At 37.5% G+C, this 23,416-nt stretch overlaps 3 protein-coding genes and 2 pseudogenes across 7 annotated transcripts; 2 read left to right on the plus strand and 3 right to left on the minus strand.

The window, feature by feature from the left end:
* The first annotated feature begins 41 nt into the window (after nt 1-41).
* LOC103318972 (Cytochrome c oxidase biogenesis protein Cmc1-like protein) lies at nt 42-2,184 on the plus strand. 2 transcript variants are annotated; one of them, XM_008220451.3, is made up of 4 exons: nt 42-342; nt 567-646; nt 1,520-1,624; nt 1,722-2,184. In XM_008220451.3, the coding sequence occupies exons 2-4, from the start codon at nt 602-604 to the stop codon at nt 1,833-1,835; spliced, it is 264 nt and encodes an 87-aa protein (XP_008218673.1). In that variant the 5' UTR covers nt 42-342; nt 567-601; the 3' UTR covers nt 1,836-2,184. The 2 variants fall into 2 exon arrangements, with proteins under 2 accessions (XP_008218673.1, XP_008218671.1); XM_008220449.3 differs by having other exon boundaries at nt 53-342; nt 557-646.
* On the minus strand, nt 1,955-14,700 carry LOC103319042 (uncharacterized protein At5g08430-like). Of its 4 annotated transcripts, none has more exons than XR_016124163.1 (12): nt 13,945-14,409; nt 12,996-13,075; nt 12,585-12,772; nt 10,825-11,713; nt 8,464-8,576; nt 7,972-8,031; nt 7,839-7,889; nt 6,953-7,023; nt 5,952-6,310; nt 5,677-5,838; nt 2,498-2,609; nt 1,955-2,280 (listed from the first exon to the last, which is right to left on the minus strand). XR_016124163.1 is itself a non-coding variant. In XM_016791821.2 (12 exons), exons 2-12 carry the CDS (start codon nt 14,037-14,039, stop codon nt 3,038-3,040), a joined length of 2,568 nt encoding a protein of 855 aa, XP_016647307.1. In that variant the 5' UTR covers nt 14,040-14,134; nt 14,452-14,700; the 3' UTR covers nt 2,642-3,037. The 4 variants fall into 4 exon arrangements, 2 of the variants coding, with proteins under 2 accessions (XP_016647307.1, XP_088902154.1); XM_016791821.2 differs by lacking the exons at nt 1,955-2,280; nt 2,498-2,609 and adding exons at nt 2,642-3,537; nt 14,452-14,700 and having other exon boundaries at nt 13,945-14,134; XM_089046028.1 differs by lacking the exons at nt 1,955-2,280; nt 2,498-2,609 and adding an exon at nt 2,642-3,537 and having other exon boundaries at nt 13,945-14,134; nt 14,280-14,414.
* A 1,628-nt stretch (nt 14,701-16,328) lies between these two features.
* On the plus strand, nt 16,329-17,204 carry LOC107880238 (uncharacterized; annotated as a pseudogene).
* Nucleotides 17,205-17,529: 325 nt separating this feature from the next.
* Nucleotides 17,530-19,649, minus strand: LOC103318983 (pentatricopeptide repeat-containing protein At5g66520 pseudogene; annotated as a pseudogene).
* A 468-nt stretch (nt 19,650-20,117) lies between these two features.
* Nucleotides 20,118-21,799, minus strand: LOC103318984 (mitogen-activated protein kinase kinase kinase NPK1-like). The gene has a single exon (XM_008220464.3). It carries the CDS (start codon nt 21,361-21,363, stop codon nt 20,281-20,283), a length of 1,083 nt encoding a protein of 360 aa, XP_008218686.1. The 5' UTR covers nt 21,364-21,799; the 3' UTR covers nt 20,118-20,280.
* Nucleotides 21,800-23,416: the final 1,617 nt, after the last annotated feature.

The following is a 23,416-nucleotide window of genomic DNA, read 5'->3' on the forward strand; positions in this document are numbered from 1 at the left end:
AGCCGAAGTCAAATCTAGGACCTCAGGTGCAAGGTAAATGCTCGTAAGCACTTGAGCTACAACTTCAAGCACCTTACGCCAAATAAGCTCTCTTAATAAAAAAAATTATTTTAAAAAAGTGTCAATTAAGCTCTTAAAGCAAATGACTCTAGGCCGAGTAACTCCACATTCGGCCCAAAAACTCACAGTTGAGCACAAAAACTTGGTGGTTGGTAGCCCATCATCAGCTGCTGCCGGTGCCGGTGCTGCTGCGGAGGAGGAGCATTAACATTGTTGGACACTTTTGGAACTGATCCATTTCTTCAATTACCCAAAGCAAACCTCTTACCCAATAACTAAAAGGTATGTTTCTATTATCTGTCCTATCTCTGGTTATAATTATCGTCCAAATTGAAAACCTATTTCCCCTATATCCCCAAAATTTCATGCTTGATTTGATAATTCTATTTCTCTATATCGAAAATGTTTGCTGGGTTGGGTACTGTTTCCTTTTATACGAACACAATGTCAAAATAAATATAATATAAAAAAAATATTTAAAAAAGGGTTGGTGTAGTTTTTTGCAGGGTGCTAGAGACGTTGAATCAATTGGGCGTTGAAGATGCATCCTCCATTAACGCTACACAAGCACCCCATGTGTGCAGAAGTGAGTTCTCCATCCCTTTTACTACTTTCTTCATCTTTTTTTTGTTTTTTTATTCTATTTTATTGATTATTTATCTCTTTATTATTGCATTCATACGTACCATTGAGTACCATTTTTCACCTAATGGGGTTTGGATTTGAAATTGGATCATCTCCATTTGTGTAGTTGAAGAATCATGAATCACTGTCTAAATTGCTTCATAGTCTCATACAATATATGTATATGTATATGTATATGTATACCATGAATCGCTGTCCAATTGTGAAAATTGAACAGTTGTGTTTTGTGCTTACGCCTGGGGAGTCATCAAATGGGGCGATTGGGGTTGCTTGAACTCCTCAAATCTTGCACTTTCACCTCGACAATAACCTAATCTTCGCTTCAAAGTGCTTGGTAAATCATGTGGTTTAACTCATACAGGCTAGCCAGAGTTCAAGCCATATATATAGTGTGTGGTTTCAAATAGCAAAAAGAGGAAAGATTTGTGTAACCTAAATAATTCATTTATCTACAAACACCAATAGACAAATAGGCAAGAGTGTATTGTTACAGGAGTTATGCAGCTAGTTTTGAGTAGTTGGATACAGTTAGGAGTTAGAACTTATATGGGATTGAAGGAAGAAGGTTTTGACCACACAATCTCTTTTTAATCTACAGAAGAGAAGTGATATAAATGGCTGTCTTGGCATGTTGCTTTACTGTGATAAAAACTTCGATAGAGAATACCATTAAGACTCTTACCTTGTGAGCTATTATTTGTGTTGTGATTGTTAATTTCTGGTGTTAGAAGTGTCAATTTAGCAATTCAAGTTACATTTAGCAGCAAGTTGATAGATATATCCTCTAATTTTATTTAGTTTCTTCTGTGTCTAGATAATCGAGGATTTTCAGAAGTGTCATGTAGATCATCCTATTGGCAAATTCTTTGGTGAATGTACAGATCTCAAAATAAAGCTTGACCGTTGTTTTCGGCAGGAAGTAAGTCTTAGTTATTTGGGTCTTTTTTCTTTCTGTTTTTTTTGGAAAAAATATATTCTTGTAGAATCTTAAGGATTACTTTCTATTTGTCCTACAGAAAGCTGTGAAGAGGAAGGTAAACTTTGAAGAGAGTAAGAAACTGAAGGAAAGGCTACAAGCTTTGAGGACAGAAACTGCTGAGATAAGCACTGAGAATCCTGTGCAAGCTTAATGGAAAGCTGAGGCTTTCTTTTATGGATGAAAGAAGGCCTAATATCAGAACTCACAATATTTAATACAGATGGAATATAATGCCCTATCCTGCTACCACAGATTAGCGACCAGATGGGATACAAGTCGATGCCATATTGCCGATGGCGTTGTCCTCTATTCGCTTTCATTTCATTGAACTTCAGTTACATTAGTTTCTTTGGTTGCAGGAATTAGTACTAAGACAACAGATGTGCAAGAGGATGTTTCGAAAAAAAATAAAAATTTGAGGAATGTTTTTCCAAGAGAGATGGCAACAACATTTGATTCATTTTCAATATAAATTTCAGTGGAACTGCGGTTTATAATTATATGTCGAATACAATGAGTAGCTTCTTAAAATTCATTTCTGGTCCTCTTGAGATATGCCAAGGAAGTCTCTTGGGTTGCTTGCTCCAATTGCAACCCTGGTATTAAAAATTGATGTTAGCGCCGATGTGGAGAGTATGAAAAGATAGAAATATTGATTTCAACAGAAATTATATGTACGCCCTTATAGCCTCCAATGCTTCAATGTCTTTGATTACTGTAAACTTATTTCTAACTGAAAATTCACTAGAGGTTCCATTATTATTTTGGATATTTATTTATTTATTTATTTTTGGGTTTTGAAAAAAGCTTTACCCGTATATCTTCAAAGGGATTGATGAAGAAATTTGGGTATACTGAATTAGCGCACAAGGCCTTTTCTTCCAAACAACAAATATGGCCTTCGATCAAGAAATGTGGTAGCTGCCTGCATGCAATAAAATATACATACACCCAAAATGATGTTTGTACAAAAACTTGATTGATTAGAGATTCTCCAATAAATATTTTATGTTAAGCATTGGTTACATACTTCTAATCTTGGCCGTTTGATTGCATTCACTAAATGTATTGGTAGTCTCTTAGATGCAATTCAATGGCCTAGATTAGAAGTATATAACCAATCATTCCCTTGATTAGATACCTTAACCTTGACTCAAAATATACCACCCAACTTTTGGCTTCCTATGAGGTACTTACATTGCGTCCCTACCATTACCATGCATGCTAAAACATACCTACAATTTAGTTTTCAAAATAAGTTCCCTTCTATTTCTTCAGAAGATTTCTGTCGACGGCGCCTTTCAATTTGGGCACATATCTACGTCTTCGTTCACCACTGACTAAGTACTACATCTACATACCAGGAAAGTTTTGGCGAATAGCATCAGTAAGAAAGATTGCCTCTTCTTTCGTTTGACCCTCCCTCCAAACCTTGAATTTCAATTCACGATCACTAGAGTCATTCCACTGCTTTAACAATGACATTTTAAAGGGGCCCCTTGTGTCACCAAGAGGACTCACACAATGCCATAAAGCAGAATATGGGTCTTCAAATGCAGGTGCTACAATTTCACCCCTTACATCTTCATCATCATCGCTTAACTCAATAAACTCAGCTTCAGATGTGCTTTGATTTTTCACTTTGTGTTGAACATCTTCTGGTTCACTTGGCCTTTCACCAATGATATCTGAACTAAAATGGTGTGGCTTTTGGTGGCTGACATCAGGTTGGCCTTTAGAAGCAAAATCAAGAGATTTTTGTTCGAGTGCTTTAGGAAACAACACTTTAGAAGACTTTTTTTCCACATGAACATATTGGCGGTGCCTTCCATGATGAATACCACCTTGGACTTCTGGAGACAGAATATGAAACTCTGGTCAGCTTTTCAGAAACAAATCTAGCAGAATTGTTTCTCTTCTGTTTTAAAGTAGAATCATTGAAAGGGCGTCACCACTAACAAATCAACGACACAAAACGGTACATAAATTCACCGCACGAAAGAGAGAAAAAAAAAAAAAAACCTTACTTAAAGGCAAGGCATTCTAAACGAGGTTTGTATCATCAGATTGCATAGGCCAAGAGCTCTGATCCACCGGTGAATACAACTCAGATCAATGTAGTCCCCCAATGGCACATGTAGAGGATGTGAATGCACCAAGATAACCAAGTCTTTGTTAAATTGCCTTATAGTCCGGCTTTGATGTATCCCTAATACTTCTATGTTGGGCAGTGCATTTAGAAGGATGCATAGAACCAAGCATTGTGTTTAAGATGCTTTATATACTAAAGTTTTTGCGCTCATGCCTCGTAGGCTTCTCTGTGTGATATCAATCAATATTATAACATGACAAAAGTAGAACATGAGAACAAATAAGTTGTAAGCGCCGCAGGCCGTGCTGGTCTAAATCTTGGTTATCTGGGCACATCATGAGCACAACACGATTATTACAGGGTCAACATGGAGCAAGAATGGGCCTAAATAAAATGGGTTGGACTGGCGCGACACTGCCCATTTCACACCTCTAACTAATACAGTGCATCCATTTTAAGACTTATCTAGAGATTTACCTAAAACTCTCTTAGACAATAAATATTTTCTGGGGTAACCAAATAGTCTATTACTTCAATGTATGTCCTAAATGTAGGAGGGAAGCGAGTGAAATTTCATTAGAGGAAAAGAAAAAAATTCTTTGCAAGTAACCTTGATTCAATCAAACATTTGACTCAGTCACGTTGATTGAGTCCAGAATAGCAACATTTGAGTGATCCTATTGTCCTTGGTTGAGTGATTCCCAGGTTAAACATGCTACTGATATCACACCCCTTTGAACCAATTTCATTCATCCCTACAACCCGTCCTAAACCAAAAACCATTTAGTGAGTTGGCAAGCGGGGCAAGCAAAGCACCTGGCGCCTAGCTTCAGATAAAAGACAAGCAAGTCTCTTGTCACTCTTCCTTGCGATGCCTTCCTGAAGGTGAGGCTCCAAGGGGAGTTTACTTGCTCGATGGTAGGGAGAGGGGTGAGGCTTCTGTCAAAGTCACAGCAGTCAGACACTCCTTTTAGAGTATTGTTGTTCGATCTAGACTCTCTTTATTACACTAGATTTTGGGAAAAGATCCTAAGATTGCTACTCTTTACTTCTATGAGTGTATCAGGCTTCCAATTTATATAAAATACCTTCCTATCAGGTTTATAATCGCAGTTGAACCGTCTTTTCATTTTGCAATTTCAATTTATATTTATATTGATTTCGCATAGAGGAAACCATAGGATATAAGTGCTTCGCTTTCTACATTATGTTTTGTTTTGAGAGAACATTATGTTTTAATATTAGTATGTACTGAGGTGAGGCCTTCTTTAATAGGTTTATCAAAGCATCAGGACTTATCATGGCTTTTAATTTTAGTGAAAACCTGAAAGATTCACTGAGTATCGTATATCCATGAGTATCTTTGTTGATGACAGTACTTGAGAGAACATTAGTTTTTTTATAAAACTTATATCCATGAGTATCTTTGTTGATGATAGTTCTTCTGTTTTAGGAAAAAAAGAAAAAGAAAAATACTGCCCCCACAAAGAGCCAGTTGTTCACATGACATGTTACCAAGTGAAGTGACCAGAAAGCATCAAAGGAGTAAGCACTATATGAAGGGAAAAAAGACTGGCATAACAAAAACAGAATTTAGGAGGAAGTACAGTGGAAAAATGAATTCAGTTGTGTTGGCATAAATTTCATATTCATCAACCACCTCACTCCAAAGAAAGAGTAGAATTTCATAACGTCTAGAATTGCAAGATACTTAAAATGTTGTGAGAGGTACATCTAATACTAGTCACTCTCAGAATTCAACAGTCAAATGATTGAACTTATCATGATCTAGAAACATTAAGCATGCAAGCATGCCCAGATTCTCATTGATAAATGGAACCAAATAAGAACTTGAGGAAACAATATTGAATTTATAGTCAAGAATGAGAGCGTCACAAACCTGCTGGATCTGTTCTGCCATTTGGATAGCACAAGGTTCCATTGGCTAAATCAGTGCTGGGAGTTTGAGAGGGCGCTTTGATGGCTGAAAAAGGTGAGCCATCATTTTCTTGTTTATCCTGGCTAGAAGAGTTCTCAAGAGCAGATCCAAATTTTGATATATCTGCAATTAGTTTCGGAACCTCATTTAATTACCGCAATTGTTCTTATGGTGTTTCAAGCAGCAGCTTCTTAACAATGCTGAATCAATAAATTAGAATTAGAAGCTTAGCAAACCTGCTGGATCTATTCCGCCCTTTGGATAGTACAATGTTCCATTGGCTAAACCAGAGCTGAGAGTTTGAGAAGACCCAATGAGTGCTTCAGGCAAGCCATCATGTTCTCGTTTATCATGGCTCGGAGAATTCTCAGGAGTAGGTTCAAAATTTTCTCGTTTATCAGAGCTGGGAGTTTGAGAAGATCCTCTGAGTGCTTCAGGCAAAACATCATGTTCTCGTTTATCATGGCTCGGAGAATTCTCAAGAGTAGGTTCAAAATTTTCTATATCTGCAATTACTTCCGGAACCTCATTTAACAACCGTGATTGTTCTGATGGCATTTCAAGAAGCAGCTTCTTATCCATGTACTGAGCAAGCGTATGTAGGTCAAGGGTCACAGATTTCTCATCTACATAAAATAGTACCTACTACCTAGGCATAAGGGGAATGCCAAATTTAAGTTTCATCTTGCAAACAATCCAAATAGGTTTAGTAATGTAGACAATCTGATGAAGACCCAACCTGGAAATGTGCTAGAAACTGCAGTAGGACTACCCAAAGGGTGGAACTGATGCCCTTTAAGCAGTATAAGAACATATTTCTGAAAATAATATGATTGACAAAAACCCATGACTAAGTTCCATTTAGCTCCATCTCGACTTAATATAATACCTAATAACAAGAAGCATACTTACTACTTCCCATTTGAAGGACATGCATTCAGAAGGTCACATAAGAAACTTACCGACTGAAAGAAAGTACAAAGACCTAAATATCTCCGGTCAAAGGGTCACATAAGAAACTTAATAACTGACACAAAGTACCAAACGAAATATTAAATTGCATAAATGCAACAAACCCAAGGAAGTTATCAGAACTGTCCAGAATTTGGCGGTCAACTGGCTGCTTCACAATTTGAACTTCTCCCTAAATCTACGGGTTGCCACAATTATACATGTGTACAAGAGATGTTATTATTCCAAAATCTTTACTATGTTGATAGCATTAGTAAAAGGATATTCTCTCCTCCATCCTTTTTCATTTGCCTGGTCAATGCGCTTCTGCAACAGGGACAGCTCTCTTCCCATCCACTGAGATGTTTATGACCAGATAATGCAAAGATGAACAGCAAAATCAACCGCCAAGCAAGAATGAGAAAATCCAGATACCAGACAGACAAGCAAATAATGGAGGGTATGAAAATCTAATAGAAAGAACAGATCATTGCACAATGCCTTATATTGCATTTGAGCTTAAAGATCTGTTCGATAAATCATTGGCATTGTGAGCATTCATGGTCAAGTAGTTATTTTCTAAATACTACTCTATATTAAAAATGAGTTCTAAGTAAAGCTCTGGTGCCTCTGAGAACAATATAAATCTAATTGAAATACAGAACAAAACATAATTTTATAATTTATCTCTATGATATATACGAGGGAATACTCAGTATGTAGTCCCAATCACTCCATAATGGCGCAGGGTAGAAATTTTAAACAGTGTGGCAATCTGTTGGTGGGATTTCCCTACAAAGCTAAACGAGGGTACATGGTTTCATAAAGCCTGTTTGTCCGAATTAGAAATTTCCAAAGATGGTTTTTCATTTTCGGCACTATTTCTGCTCTCTAGAGTTAAGAATTGCTTCTAAACGCAGGGACCAAACAGACTTTTTTAATTTTTGGCTTTAAAGTTTAAAATTTTCATTTACCATTAAATAGACTTTTTATATATATTTTTTTAACAGTTCAATCAAATCATAACTTACTGTCCAAATCTTTCTTAAGCATGCCCCATACCCATTTGCTAGACACCTGAAGTCACACTTCAAGCTATTGGGAATCTTGAATGAATTATCACAGCATAGAAAACAGACATTCTTTTTAGGGGTTAAATCAAGAAAACATACATGCTTCATTATAACCTCGTGCAGATGTCTAGCCTTCAGTTCAAGCTCTGCCTATCAACAAGAAAGTTCTGGTTAACCGGTTGGAATATATACAAATACTAGCTGCAAACCCGGGTATTTCAGAAGAACTTACAACAGTGGGCTTTTTAAGTAGGCCATCTTTCACTCTCTGATGCAAATCTTCACATTCTTCCTGTGGGAAACAATTACGAAACATAAATATGCAGTAACTGTAATTGATTTGCACTCTGTTCTTAGGTGTAGAGGTAAATCCTCTCTACCACTGGAACTATGATTTGTTTTTGAAATTAAAGAACAATCTCTATGGGTAATGGGGAACAACAATTAAGCACAAGACTCAAAGTTCCCTTAATGACCATGAATTACTAAAAATTATATCTGACAAACCTTAAGGTACCTTACAGTGCTCAACTCTGGACAAGCTCAGCTCTAACCTAGACACCTGGCCTATATCTTTAATTTTCTAAATAGTGAAAAAACTTAACTGACAAAAATTTCATTCTAATTACCTTATTTTTTAAATAATAAAACCACCATAGTTAACTTTGACTACTTATTTGAAATTTTTTATCATTCAACAATCAAACAGTCACAATTATATTACCTGACAGAAGTCATCATCTGACAGCTTGCTGATAGGTACATCTTTTGACATATTGGAAAACAGCAAGAAAACTTCTGTATTCATAACACCAGTCCTCGAAGTTTTCTTTATGCCTGTCAAGAGGACAATATAATACAAAGTGTAAGGGTGATCATCCGAGGACAAAACTAACAGGATTATAGTTTTAGCATTTATGAATTAGGAGGCTCTCCATTTGAAGGCTAAATATTGAGGTGATCATACAACTAGTGTTGAAAATATAAACATCTAACATTGAATATCCTAAGCCTTGCATCTCATAATAAAAAGCCTAGCAGTCTCTTCATCCAGACCAATTGATTTTGCGTTGGATGCTCTAACTTCATCATGGTATAAGAATGAGCAATCAATTCATTCACATTTCAGGAACAATTTGTCCACGTGTGCTTCACATCACCTATTATAGTTGATCCATGTGTTTGACTTAAGCAGGCCCACATGGGTATTCTAAGCATTGCATCTAAAAAATATAAAAACCTAAGCCCTCCATCCATTGGCAATTGGTTTTGGGTTGGATACTCTAATTATCACAATTCATAACATCCAATCACTATGAGACAGCTTGAAGTTACACATCAAAAGGAGATAAATTTTCTTATTAAGTAATACAAATTTTGAGCCTAAATAGATAGAACTCATAAAAGCCTAACTCAGTATTATTACCTGTTATTTAATCTATCTGACAGTCCACTGTAACAAATAAATGTGAACTATATGAAATCAGAAATCATTTCAATCAAGTCTGGAAATAAGAGAACCTAAACCTTTGAAGACACCTGAGTCAAATCTAGAACAAACTTCATGGAAATAATTTAAAATTCCATCCCTTTCTCATAGTGCTGCATTTGGATAATGAGAGCATGAGGATTTTGGTTTATGCTGTATAGTTAAATTGTGCACATGGAATTTGAAATTAAAATATATTTCAATTTATATTGGATAAAGGAACGACACACAAGTTTTCAGCTCGAACAATATCACTTCCTACAAGATATTATTAATCATTGGATCTAGTAATTTCAAATTCAGAAAGCTGCATATTATTTCACCATTCCAAATTCATTTCAATAAAATGTATCTAACAATTTTATGGTTCTTTAAACCAATTTAAACAAACATTCCTCAAATATATTTGGCTTAAAAAAGTATTTCCCTGAGCTACTTTCTGTCCAAAAAAAAAAGAAAAAAAAAAGAGCCTCAACTAGATAAAACAATGTGGTACTGCCACCAGATAATTGATGAGCCCCCTCAATAAAAAATCAGCCAAAATAGAACAGTTGAAATGCTAAAAACTAGAAAGAATGCTGTTTGATACTTCAAAGAAAACCAAATGCTAATTGCCTAATGAAACAAAACGTATACATAGACATGTTTTTCTTTTGACAAAGTCTTAATACTTAGTTTTCATTGATAACCACGAGCCATATCTGTTGGAAAAGTTTTCATTCAAACCTGCAAGCCGTATCTGTTGGAAAACTCAACTCCATACCCTTAATAAATTCAAAACAAGTTCAATCTATAAGTATGATCATCTTGCAGGTTGCTTTATCTCTTCAAAGATTCTGCTCAATTAGCACAAAAAGAGATGTTTGTGTTGAGAATATAAACCCCACATCGGAAACGTGAAGCATAGGACCCTAGTTCATAAAATCTAGGGCCTCTCCACCCATTCCCAATTTGTTTTGGGTTGGATGTCCTAATTCTTTCAGTGTATCAGAGCAGACAATCCACATGTTAGGCCCCACATGCTCCCAAACCCAATATAAGTTATTGTGAGGGGCATGCTGATTGTGGTACAATCAGAACTGTAAAAGCTTGAGCTGTTATGAAATAAGGCCAACAATATATATTAAGCTAACACCCCCATCATGCATGTGCAACATCTACAATGCACTTTTGAGATCAATAAACAAGTGGGAAACATGGATTGTTGGTTTGGAACCTAAAGACCTTATGCAACCAAAACTCTGATCCAATGTGTGACAACCACCTTACTCCAAAATCTTGAACTGTAGGAAATGGGCTAACGGTTCATATCAAGTTAACATGCTGAATTAAATATTGACGATATTTTATTTTGTCTAATATCTGACAATAGCAGATGTTGCAATCTCTGTTAAAAATATATCCCCAGCTAACAAACACGACAAACAGACAGATGGTATTCCCCTCGGCTAACACCAAAAATATAATGGATCTTACTTTCACGAATTGCTGAAAACAATTTCCAGCAAGTGGAGTTGAGTTCTAATATCCAAAAAAAAAAAAAAAGGCGAACAATAATTACCGTTAAATATTAGTAGCCATTGCTAAGAAATATACCTTTAACTTGCAAGAGCTGGTGAGAATTTTTTTGTGAATAATCATTTGGGTCAGATTTGACTCTCACGAAACTTCCTACTACTTTCTCATCAAAAGTCTCAGGTTGCTTTAACAATTCCTCCACCAAGCTCCTTTTCAGGTACAGAAGCTTGATGTTTTCAGCAATTACAGAAGCAAAACAGCTTTTAAGCACATTTGGAACTACTTTTTTCTTTTGAGGTTGTCCATCTGAGATCAACTTGTTCTGCCTTTTACAGGTCACCATAAAATTCTGATCTTTGTCTTCGGAACTAGACCCAGTCTCATCATCCTCGGTTAACTCCAGATTGTCACAAAAATGAGCAGTCAGAAGGTTATATATCCTATTTACACTCGTTGATTTCTTTCCTAAAAGAGACTGTAGCATTGCATCAAAAACTACTTTCTTCCTTTTCTGTGGGTCAAAAAGGTTGTTTTCTTTACAGTAGTTTGTAACTACAGTGGTAACTTCATTCTGCGATAACTCTTTGCTTGTGTCCTTACCAATGGAAGTGAGGAAACTTAAGAGAGATTTTGACCCCCATCCTATAAACTCTATTTTCTTTGCTTTTACTTTTCTTTTCATTGCACTCAGCTTTCCCTTGGACCTCTTCTTTTTGCTAACTGGCATGTATTCTTCTTTACCTTTCCAGTCATCGTAATCACTTTCTTCATCAGATTCAGAAAAACTTTCTTCTGTTTTACGAATTTCATTTGACTCAAAGTCACACCTGTAGTTCTTACCACTCTTCAATAAGTTTTTTGCATGGTGAACATGTTCTGCAGATAAGCCTTGCTTCTCTTTTATTATTTGCCAATATTCCTGGAATAGGAACTCTAACGTATTTCTTTCTTTGAAGTCTACTCTGCCCTGAAAATCAAAGGAGCATATTCTGAGGTGACAAGAGAACAAAGCAGGAGTTTTATATTATCAAACCACAGAAGACCTGCTGCACTTCCCAAAACAAACCAAAAGGACAGAAAAAAAAAAAAAAAAAAAGAAGGATAAAAAAGGAGGGAAAACACATTATAAGAAATAAATTCATTCATTAACCGAGAAAAGTAACCAGGTCACAGGTCACTAATTGAACCATAGGGTCATCCCGAGTCATATAGTTGACAATTTGACATCACAAATAAAAAAATTTAATTTCTTCACATACATACATTACCCAAAAAAAAAACATCCATTTAATTGTACATCAAAGAAATAACAGTACAACTTCAAGTGAAAAAGGATAAAGTATTTAAAAGAAAAAACCAATTATTATTTCAAAGTTTCTCTTATGGACTTTACGTTCTCAATAGATTTCAAACTGTATATCACTAATCCAAACTATCTATTTTTTAGGTCTTCCAACCAAAGATCATCCCTGCAAAAAAAATCATTCAAATCCAAAACCATTTAACTACTCAATTAAATGGTTGTCATTTTAGTGTTTTCTTGAAGCACCATGTTCGTCTAATTTTGTTGGTAATAACTACATGTTTTAATGGTTTTCAATTTGTCTAATTCTTTTGCAACAATGATCCATGAATGAAGAGTTGAAAAATAGACAGTTTGGATCGTTGAAATACAATGCATGGTGGACCTGATAAGGTGGTCTCAATTAAGGTAAGATTATTTGAGGAATCCTTCAAAAGAAGGGGACTCTATGTATGCATATTGTGTATTATGTATTCAGAAGCGATAATGAAATTAAGAGACACCTTTTCTTAAAATTAATCAGAAACAAGCATACCCCATCAGAATCAACATCCAACTTTTCTTCTATCAGTATTGCAAGCTTCAAGCAATGACTGCAAAATCCTTCACCCCCTTTAACAAGGGCAAATTCAGCATCCCAGAGACAGATTCCGCATACACCTTTTGGGCAGCAAAAGCAATGAAACTTCGCAGTTTTATGGCATATGAAGCAAGAATGCCAGTCTGAAATGTTGAAAAAAGGAAAACAAATTAAAATTAAAATTGGAAGACATCTTTGAGGTGAATAATTAAGACATGTCTAGTCGGGTTTCACGCACAGCATAAGATAGTTTTTGAGAATGCATGCATAGTATAGCATATTGAATGCAGTAAATCTTGCCATATTTTATTGACAATGACAAGATGTAAAGCTGAATCATCACCACAGAATAAATTTTGAGCTTACTGCAAGTCCAGCGATCTTTGCTCTTCAAAAATGAGTCATCTTTTCCAACACATTGAGGATGATAAACTTTAAGACAATCCCTGAGAAATACAGATAGACACTTCAACTAAATGACCAAAAGTGAAATTAAGAGGGGAGGTGAGGGGGAGTTCTTCCTTTCAGAATCTCATCCTTGATTTACTGCAAATTGTTTTTTCATAATCTTACAGCTGGTTAGATGATGAATATCAAGGCACAGAATGTTAAGTATCTTAATGAGAAACATATCATGCTCTAAGTCGTAGATAAAACTTGAGCGGTCAGTACAAAACATACCAGCTACTTGCATGCTAAAAACCACTGGTATTCTAACCATTGAATTTTCATCCAATGGCATAGAACATGATATGTGTCTTAATGTTATGTGCCTGAAATTCACACTAGTGAGATGCCCCTTTGATGATTCAAATGAGAACAAGTCCTATAATACATTTCAAACAATGAGTAACTATCCTTGTCTACCTTTCTTTTCGTTCAGGTTTTTGGGGCCCTAGATCCTCAAAATACCCAACTAGTTCCTAATAAACACACTGTAATTCGGTTAAATTTACCATGTAACGAAATGTAATCAATGAGAATCACATTCTTAGTTAAATCGATTTTTGGATTGTCCATATTCTGTTTAGGGCTTAGGGTATAGTCTCTAGAATTTAGAGGTAAAAGCTGAAAATCCTAAAAACCCTAAATTATAAACCCCAAAAACTAACAAATAAGCCGAACAGAACAAAAAAGCAGGAACCTCTTTTGGTACTTATGGCTAATTTTCTGGGAAAAAATGTGGTATAATTCACAGGGACATCTCAAAACACAAGCAAATGAACACGGTCATATAACATGTAGCCATTTATTATCAACAAAAACCATTATTACCTACTAGAATTTCAATTTTCAATAAGATCTCAGAACTCACTTGTAGTCGCAAACCCTGACATCTCCTCCATCTTTGCAAGCAAAGCAATAATCTTCACAAATTTCTTCCTTCCTTCTTTTGTTCTTCCTCGGCATATTGTTCAACCCTCTTTCCTGTTAATTGATCTCCAACCCAAAATTCCAATTCAACCACAACCCCAGTTCTTGTATCCCAACAGCTTCCCCTAAACCTGCCAAATAAACACAAGTTAAAAAAATATTCCATTTGCTATCCTCCACAGCACCGAAGAAAGAAAAGAACAAAACAAAAACAAAGAAAAGCCTTATTTTAGAAGAAACTTTAAAAACCCAAATGACAACGAGAATATTTTGAACCACATTGCAGTAGTGTAGTTCTAAAGGCTACTCAATGAGCTTCTTCTTTCTTCTGTGAAAGTTCCTCTCTCTATTCAACATTTCATGTATTTAAGTTCCTTTTATCAAATGACCGGATCCTTATATAAAGAAAATATAAGAGACCCATTTTGTTAAAAAGCAAAGAGCATACCTGAAGCTGAAGGGCAGTGAAGAAGAAATACAATGCTGCAATGGCGCTTTGTGTAGAAACCACTTGAGAGAAGAAGGAACTTGACGCCAGGAGAAAAACTTAGTTGCAATGGGTATAACACTATTTTGCTATTCTGACCAATAATACTATGCCACGTGGAAGTATTGTCACGCTATCAAAACGTCATTGGTTGGGAATAGCAAAATAGTGTTATTCACGTTTTATCGAAGTCTTTCTCCTTGAACCAGAGCCCTCTGCAGCTTTGGCACTTTCTGATGAGTAGCGTTTTGCTTGACTGAGTGATTGTTAACAATAAATATAAAAGCATGCCGTTTGGGTCGACTCGGAAATTTGGCCTCGCACATTTGGGTAGGAAGGCCGTGGGTCAAATGGGCAGCAATAAGGTAAGTACTTTTATGGTAAGAAGGTAAGTACTTTTATGAGTTGTTTTATGGTGAGGGTGTCATATATGAATCATAAATATAAACATTCATATTATTATTAGTCACATGATTCATCTTAATAATAACTTCACTTAAGTTTAATGAAAGGCCAAAAGTCACTTTTGATCCATATAGTTTTAATTTGGTCATTTTTGCCATTGTAATTTTGAGATTGTAGGAATTTAAGGACAATTAAAGAATTCCTTCATTTTTATTCGCGCCATCAAGGGTATTTATGTCTAATTAGGAAATTTCTGCCATTTTATTCGCGCTAAAACTCTTCATTTCATAATAGGGCCTTCAACAAATTTCCCCAAATTTCATAATAGAAACTTGGTTTTGGAAGAACCCTAAACCCAAATTCCCATTTTTCGCACTCTAACATGAAATGGAGAGTTTCAACTTGAATAAAATGGTAGAAATGGCCTGATTGGACATAAATACCCCTGACGGCGTGAATAACATTAACTTAAATCTTTAATTGTCCTTAAATTGCTACAATCTTGAAACTATAATGGCAAAAGTGACTAAATTGAAATTACATGGACCAAAAGTGAAAAAGAGGCAAGCGATAGGGACCAAAAGTGACTTTTGGCCTTAATGAAATGATCATATAACTAATATAAATGTCCACATGAAGGGTCCATAAATGACACCCTCATTATAGCATTTCGTGTACTTTTATATCATTTCTTCTGAAGTGGTATGGAGCAATATGGGGACTTTTTTCTCCTTTTTTTCTTTTTGCGATTTTAAATTGTTGTTTAATCAATTATTTGTGTTTGAATCTCCCTTTCATGACATTATTTGTATGATAAAAAAAAGTTATCGATACACTATTTTTTTTTAGACAATAATACTATTTGGACCATATTTATTGACCACTATAGTGATTATCTCTCTAATAGAGGTGGACCCCCATTAATATATGTAAAACCCACATGTATTAGAAAGGTAATCAAAAATGTGATTGTGGTATAACTAACATCACCTATTTTTCATAGAATATACCCACTATGATTTTACGCTAGGACATGATTCCCATTCTGCTGCTCCCTGCCAAAAAGCGACCGGTCCCCCTACGACTTTCGATCAGTTGGCGCTGCTGCAGCATGCCGTTTCCTCATCCTCCGCATCTGGTTTTGCAAGCCAATATCAACAAACCATGCTTTTGACTTGACGGTACTTTTCTCAAGAACAAATATAAAGAGCACATGCATGTGGCTCTAAGAAAGAATAGTAACTATTCTAAGGTAGAAAAATTCAATTACCAAGTGTGTGTTCTTTACGAGTTAATGACCTAAATGGTCCCTCAACTATTACTCTAGTATCATTTTAGTCTACCAACTGAAATTTTCATTTCAAACGTCCTTAAACTTTTTATTTTATACTAAGATAGTTCATCCATCAAAGTCTGTGTATTATTCCGTGAAATTTAGGGACAAAATCGTATTTTTAGGTGAGTATCCTCTTGTAAAACGACCAAGCCAATGCAGGATTGCATTCCCTCCTATTTCTGTTAAAAGCTCCACCAGAGAGGGAAAACCAACTTACTCACAACCCTTCTATTTCTCCCCCACAACCAACCAAAAACAAAAAAAAAAAAAAAAATGCAAGACGACGATTTCGAACAGGGACTGGTCTGTCCTAGCTTCAACAGCTACTCCTCGAACAAACTTGCAGACGTCGCGGCCAAAGTCTACCGAGAGTTCGACAACCTCAATTTGCTCGACAAATCCAATAACTCCGTTGAACAGAAAGAACACGATGATCATAGAAAAGACGATGTCGACGACGACTTCGAGTTCGTCTCTTTTCAAAGTTCCGGAAGCTAGGTATTCTTTGACGACAACCAGATCGGTCCCGTTTTCCCCGTATTCAACCGCGACCTTCCGCTTGACAAAAGTCAACGAGATCTCGCAGCCGCCCCTAATAATAAGGAAGTTGCGGAGGAGGAGGAGGATGAAGACGATGCTACTGCTCTGCCGTCATCGTCGTCCTCCGACGTGGACGAACTGGACTCGGGCATTTGGATGCCGAAATCAGCGGTGGCACAAGACGCTCGCAGGAAGTGCAAGATTAAGAGCAAGTCGACTGGAACGTCGTCGTCTAGGCGGTGGAGCATAAAGGATTTCTGGGAGGGAATCTACGTTGGCTTGGTCGTTTTACTGGAGGATATTCACCTAAAAATACGGTTTTGTCCCTCGATTTCACGGAATAATAAAGAGATTTTGACGGATAGACCATCTTGGTACAAAATAAAAAGTTTTAAGGACGTTTGAAATAAAAATTTCAGTTGGTTGACCAAAATGATACTTAACCTTTTTTTTTTATACAAGCGATATTGGATAGGAGGGGTTTTCTACACACTGTCAATGTGCCATAAAAGTTCGAACATAAAACCACTAGTCTAAATCAATACACCTTCTACTGGGCTAAAGCCTGTTGGCACCAAGTGTGCTTTATATTGATGGCACATGAGTTTTAATATTTTCCTTATATTATTTCCATTCAATTGTCATATTATTATTTTTCATTCAAATGGTAAAGATGGAATTAACTAATAAGGAAAGCACATTAGTAGTTGATAACCTACAAGGTCGCAGCTAGAAATCTAATGCAAGATTCAGGCAGGTGCACTAATCGGACAAGATTATCCCCTCCTCAAGTTATTTAAAGCAACAGCCTCTGAATAAAAATATAAAAGAATGAGGAAAAATATCAATGAAAAAGGCAGGTAACAGCAAAGGCTGCTACCAATAATCAAGGCAGGAACATTTTCCGTCCTTGAAATGGTGAAATCTGCTTCCATCCCTCACTATAATTTCTCTCTCAAACACCTTTGAAATTATCTTGCTTACCTCATGACAATCCTCACAAACTCTCAAATTCTTCACAATTCGAATGCAGTCCCCAGCCCCTGTTACAAGCAAGCCAAAAGCCATCGCAAGCCGCTCACTATGCTCCTTTATTGCATTCTCCTTTTCTTCCTCCCCTATATCATGCAAAACTGATGAAACATTTGGTGAGTAGCCAGATTCTGCTATTCGTGTTCCAATTTTCTCCAGCATTTTGTAAATCTCCAGAGAACGTTCATGCTCTCTGTCCCCTGCAACAAATTTATGAACTGTACCCTGCGCTTCAATCAAGCTCCAACCTGCAGCTTTATTGGTGTTTTGCTCAACCAATAATCTCCGAACTCTAATAACATCTTCCCATTTCCTTGCTTTTGCATATATACTAGCTAGTTGTACATAATGCCCATCATGGGTTGGATCCAATTTAAGTAACTTCTTCCCAATCTTCTCACCCAATTCTATCGATCCATGTATCTTACAAGCACCAAGTAGTGTTGCCCATAATACAGGATCTGGTGGAACCGTCATCTTCTCGATCAACTGAACAGCTTCATCTAAAAAACCTGCACGGCCCAACATATCAACCATGCACCCATAATGCTCCATCTCAGGTAATATGCTATACTTCTCTGTCATCAACTTAAAATGACGTCTTCCCTCACTCACCAAACCAGCTCTACTACAGGCACCCAAGACACCAATGAAAGTGACATTCACAGGATGGAAACCCTCATCAATGAACCTTTGAAAGAGTGCAAGTGCTTCTTTCCCAAGGCCATGTGAGGCCAATCCACAGATCATAACGTTCCATGTCCAAATATCTTTCTTGGGCATATTTTTAAACAAAAGTTTAGACTGTTCGATGCATCCACATTTTGCATACATGTCAATTATAGCTGTGCCAAGGGAAACAGTCAACGGGAAATTCAAGGACTCTACAAGGGAGTGAACTAATCTACCATGTTCGAGCAAACCCAATTGTGCGGATGCTGAAAGAACTGAGACTAATGTAGCCTCATTTAGCCTCATCCCCTTCTCTCTCATCTGTTTAAAACACTCCAACCCTTCTTCTAACCGCCCATTCTGCACGTTACCCGAGATCATCGTACTCCATGAGATCACGTCTCTCTCCGGCATTTCCTCAAACAGCTTCTCCGCAGCACCAATCTGTTCGTCTTTTAAAAAAGCCATTAGCATTGAGTTCCAGGTAACTACATCTCGGGAACTGGCATTCTCCTCAAATAACCTTTTCGAGCATTCAATTCTACTACAAGAACAGTACAAATGAATCAAAGCATTCCGTACAAACACGTATCCGCCAAAACCAAGTTTTACTGCAACAGTATGAACCTGAGCTCCTTCATTGAGAGCCAAAGCCCTGCTGCAAGCTTGCAAAAGAAAAGTAAAAGTATGGTTATTGGGTTTCATGCAAGTTCGCAGCATGGAGGAGAACAGAAGCAGGGATTGAGGAGGACGAATCGCTTTTTGCGAAGCACCGGATCATGTTATTGGTAGCGAAAACACTTGGGTATTTGATGGATTGGTAAAGTGAGAGAGAATAGTGAAATGGGGTTGATGGGGACAGAGCAAGAAAGCAGAGGAGGTGAGAAATGAGTGGCGAATCAGCTGCGAGGCCCGAGACGATGATTTGAGCATGGGCTTGCTTGGTTTGGGGGATGGAAGGGCGTGGTGGGAGAGAAGAGAGAGGTGGTGAAAGTTGGGAATTAGAAATGTGTTTTGGGAGAGAAAGGAGGAGGGATTTGGGCTTATAAGCAAACATAAAGAAGCTCTCTCTCCTCTCCTCCAACTCCAACAAGTTTTGATTCAGCACATAATTTTGAAAACTCTTTAGCACAAAATGGCGGGTATGAGAGATTTATGCGTTTTCCGCTTTAAGCCTGTCATTAGGGATTATTAATTTATTTGATAGGTTGGTTGTCATTAGGGATTTTTAATCAATAATTCTCTTTTTTTTTGCCCTTGGGATTTTTGATTCTTGTATTGTTTCATTAATCCTTTGTTCTTTTAATAAAATTGTTTTTTTAAGAGAAAAACAGTATACAAGGGTAGTAATTATGGTTGGAACTTGGAATGGCAAGGATCTAAGCCAAAATAAATAAATTTGTCTATGAAGAAGATATATCTGTGTAAAACGATGAGCTTAATTTGTTGACCGTTCGAACAATAAGCCAAATTGCACACGGGGCGACACCACAATGAAAAAGTGGGCCAAACTCTCCCCCTCCCCCCAAATGCACCTTGGTTCGATTCACGTAAGAGACATTGATATAAGAAGTGGTTTCTATATATAAAATGAGTGATGTATTGTAATGCATTCAAAGAAATGCAAGAAGACTAATTGAAATTACAGTAAATATTTGCTTCCAAATCTATAAGTGTACAGGGTTAGAAACAAAGTATTCCTCCAAAAAGCTACTGGAAATCTGGCAACCTGTTTCTCTCTACTTGCTATAGCTGTCTCTCTACATTAACAAAAATTTCTGATAATGTACAATTTTCTGGTCTCTCTACCTAACAGTGACCCAATTTTCTGATGACTCCAAGTGACTCTCAGTCTGCTGCCTTCTTGTGCTTCTGTTGCCTTCATCACAGCACTTTGAGAAAGGATTTCTGCTCGGGATGCTCGGGAAATCATCGCGATCGCGAATCCCCATTCCATGATCTGATGAGTAATCAGAACCCTCCTCACAAATTCGAATGTCTAGAGTACTTGCAGGTGAGCAAGCCACACCCTTTCTTGAAACTCTCATTGAATTTCCTGATACAAATGGATGGTTAAGCAATTCCTCAGCAGACCACCTCCTTTTCGGGTCTCTCTCCAAGCACCTTGCTAAGAAATCCAACCCCTCATCTGAGAAATGTCTTGGAAACTGAGGCTTCTCATTGCCACAAGCAATCTCCAAAACAGCAGCCACCGGATTCGAAGTCTTGGTACCCCAAGGAGGCCTGCCAGTAGCCATTTCAATGACAGTGCATCCCAATGACCAAATATCCAAAGCGAAATCCAGCCCTTCATTTCTCAAAACTTCAGGAGCCATCCACAATGGAGTCCCACCAACAGATTGCACAGCAACCTGCACGGAAACCCCATCAGCCTTTGAGTCCTTTAGCCTCTTAGCAGAGCCAAAATCCGCCAGCTTCACATTCCCGGAGGAGCCCACGAGCACATTCTTGCACTTGAGGTCACAATGCACAATCCCATTTTCATGAAGATGCTTGAGACCATGAAGAATCTCTCTGGTGTACAAACGAACCACCTCTTCCTCCAATGCACCACCAAATATCTGTGACACATCTGACAAGCTACCCCCTGCCATGTACTCCATGAACACATTGATGCATTTCCCTTCACCATTTTCCTTCCCCAGGCATCGAACAACGTATTGCGAATTCAAACTCTTGAGAATCTTTGCCTCATTCTCCAGAGCCTGAACTCCATGCCCAGACGCTGCAGATTTCACAACAAAAAGTGCTCCTGTGGCTTTGCTCATGGCCAAGTGGACACTGCCAAAAGCCCCAGATCCAACCAGTTTGCCCTTCATCCATGCACCAGGCAGAGGAGATGTGCATTGATCAGAATTTGAAGCCATGCCTTATCTTCTTTGAAGGAGTATTGGTTATTATTAGATATCTTGAATTGGGCACAAAAACCCAACTCAAAGCATGAAATTCTGGTCCCTCTAAATGCATGCAGAGTAAATAAATAAATAAAACTAAAACTGATGTGTTTACAGAGGATTTAAGAAACCCACAAGAAGAAAAAAGAAAACAGGTTGATGAAAAAACTTGTCAACAGTTCCAGAATGAATGGAAACATATATAGACAAGGAGTTATTTTGGCCTTAAACTGAAAATTCAATGACAAAATTACTTCTGCTTTGATGGCAGTCGAATTTTCAAAGATATAATGACGGTAGAGCGGTTTCCCTTCAGATGGAAAACCGCCCTAGCAGTGGGAGATTTCTCCCTCCTCTTTACTAACTGAGAAGTTTGGTTTTCTTCTCCTTCTTGTTACGTACAATTTATGTCCAGGAAAAGAAACTTCGAAGTCGGGTTTTGAATTTATAAATATCAAGTCTGATGGGGAAGAAATAATGGTTGGCCATCCTAACCTTGTGGAACTCCTGGAGCCTCATTGGACAGGGCCACAAGAAGCATCAAAGAAAGACCTAATGGGTACCTGCCACGTGGCAGAAACTAAAATCAAATTCATACTTTCCAGACAGAAAAAAAAAATGACAATTTTCAGTTACTGCCGCTTTAGAAATTAGGCAGAAAAAGAACGGCTATGAGACACTGAATTTCTCGCCATTCATTCTAAGGAAACTGCTTTCTAAATGCCGCAAGTGTGTCTAATACTTGAGAAATATATTTTCATTTGAAACACCAGAAAACTGGATGCTTCCAGCTATGGGCTGGCTGGGCTCATGCCCGGCCCAAAATTTTGACCCAAAAAAAGAGAGTAAGTAACTTGCCCAGCCAAAAATTGAAGGCAGCCAATAATTAAAAAACAACTAGCCCACTTACTTAAAGTAGCCCATTTAAACAATATATGCAGTGCAAGTGCAGCAGCCAAAATTAAAAGGGATCCCGCGCGCTGCAGCCTTCAATCAGCAACCATCAAAACAGAAACTTCCAACTTCTCTGTGTCTCAACCTTCAGCCACCATCAATTCAACTCTCAACTTTTTTGCAGGAGCAACTTCTCTTCTTGGCAACAAGTATTCTTCTCTCATTCTCTCATTTTAATTAGGCTTAAGTGCTACAGTGTCCCCTGGAACATTGGTCAATTCTCACTTTACCCCCTCAAAGTTAAAGTGACCCACTTTGCCCCCTTGACCAATGTTTCGTGTTTCACTTAATCACTTTCCGTCTACGCCATTCCAAATTCCGTTAAACCAATGACGTGGCAGGGGTAGTTTGGTCCATTCAACTGAGCTGAGATTTTTCCCATCAATCTGAGGGTGTGACGTGTACATGTGGAGCCCACCTCTAACATTTGATATAGCTCCAACGTTCTAATTGATCTCAGCTACGAAACCAAAAAAACCCCAAATTGGCTTCCTCTAAAACCCTAGAAATCAGAGGTTGGGTTCCACGAAAACTGAAGATGAAGACTGAAATAGTTGTGAAGGGAAGAGATGGATGTGGCGGCACCACGTTGCTTTTGTGGGAAGATAGCTCGCTTACAAACTTCATGGACTGAGGCGAACCCATGTTTGTCCAAACTCATCAGGGGTAAGTTATGTTGTTGAAAGTGTGTGAATCCGGTTAAATTTATTTATTAATTGGTATTAATGTTTGTTGCAGAGGAGGAAAAAAGGATGTGGGTTTTTTGTTTGGGTGGATGTTGAATTTCCACCTAGAGAGAAGGCTCTGGTGAGTTGGCTACTTAGAAGATTGAAGGAACTTGAAAAGGACGTTGGGCATCGTCAAGCAAGAGAAAGAAAGTTAATGGGTTGGCTTATTCTTTCATGGGGTTTAGTAATAGTTTTGTTTTGGCAATGTTTGTAACAACTTGGCACAAAATGTGGCCATTGCAATGGAGGAATTAGGCAGATTGTACAAGTCTAATTTTGCAACTGTATGTAAAATATCATGTCTTGGTAGCTATGTAATGATGGAGGAACATGGTTTCCATTTG

Source organism: Prunus mume, linkage group LG2, assembly GCF_029339155.1.
Source record: "Prunus mume cultivar Tortuosa linkage group LG2, ASM2933915v1, whole genome shotgun sequence".
NCBI classification, from domain to species: domain Eukaryota; kingdom Viridiplantae; phylum Streptophyta; class Magnoliopsida; order Rosales; family Rosaceae; genus Prunus; species Prunus mume.

What these genes read in the sequence shown, in the direction of transcription:
- LOC103318972 (XM_008220451.3), top strand. Translation starts at nt 602, where the DNA reads ATGCATCCTCCATTAACGCTACACAAGCACCCCATGTGTGCAGAA. An exon ending in AGCACCCCATGTGTGCAGAA is followed by an intron (nt 647 to 1,519) that starts GTGAGTTCTCCA and finishes TTCTGTGTCTAG; the next exon opens with ATAATCGAGGATTTTCAGAA. An exon ending in ACCGTTGTTTTCGGCAGGAA is followed by an intron (nt 1,625 to 1,721) that starts GTAAGTCTTAGT and finishes TTTGTCCTACAG; the next exon opens with AAAGCTGTGAAGAGGAAGGT.
- LOC103319042 (XM_016791821.2), bottom strand. Translation starts at nt 14,039, where the DNA reads ATGCCGAGGAAGAACAAAAGAAGGAAGGAAGAAATTTGTGAAGATTAT. An exon ending in CAGATGATGACTTCTGTCAG is followed by an intron (nt 8,032 to 8,463) that starts GTAATATAATTG and finishes TGTTTCCCACAG; the next exon opens with GAAGAATGTGAAGATTTGCA. An exon ending in TGGCAGAACAGATCCAGCAG is followed by an intron (nt 3,538 to 5,676) that starts GTTTGTGACGCT and finishes TTCTGTCTCCAG; the next exon opens with AAGTCCAAGGTGGTATTCAT.
- LOC103318984 (XM_008220464.3), bottom strand. Translation starts at nt 21,363, where the DNA reads ATGGCTTCAAATTCTGATCAATGCACATCTCCTCTGCCTGGTGCATGG.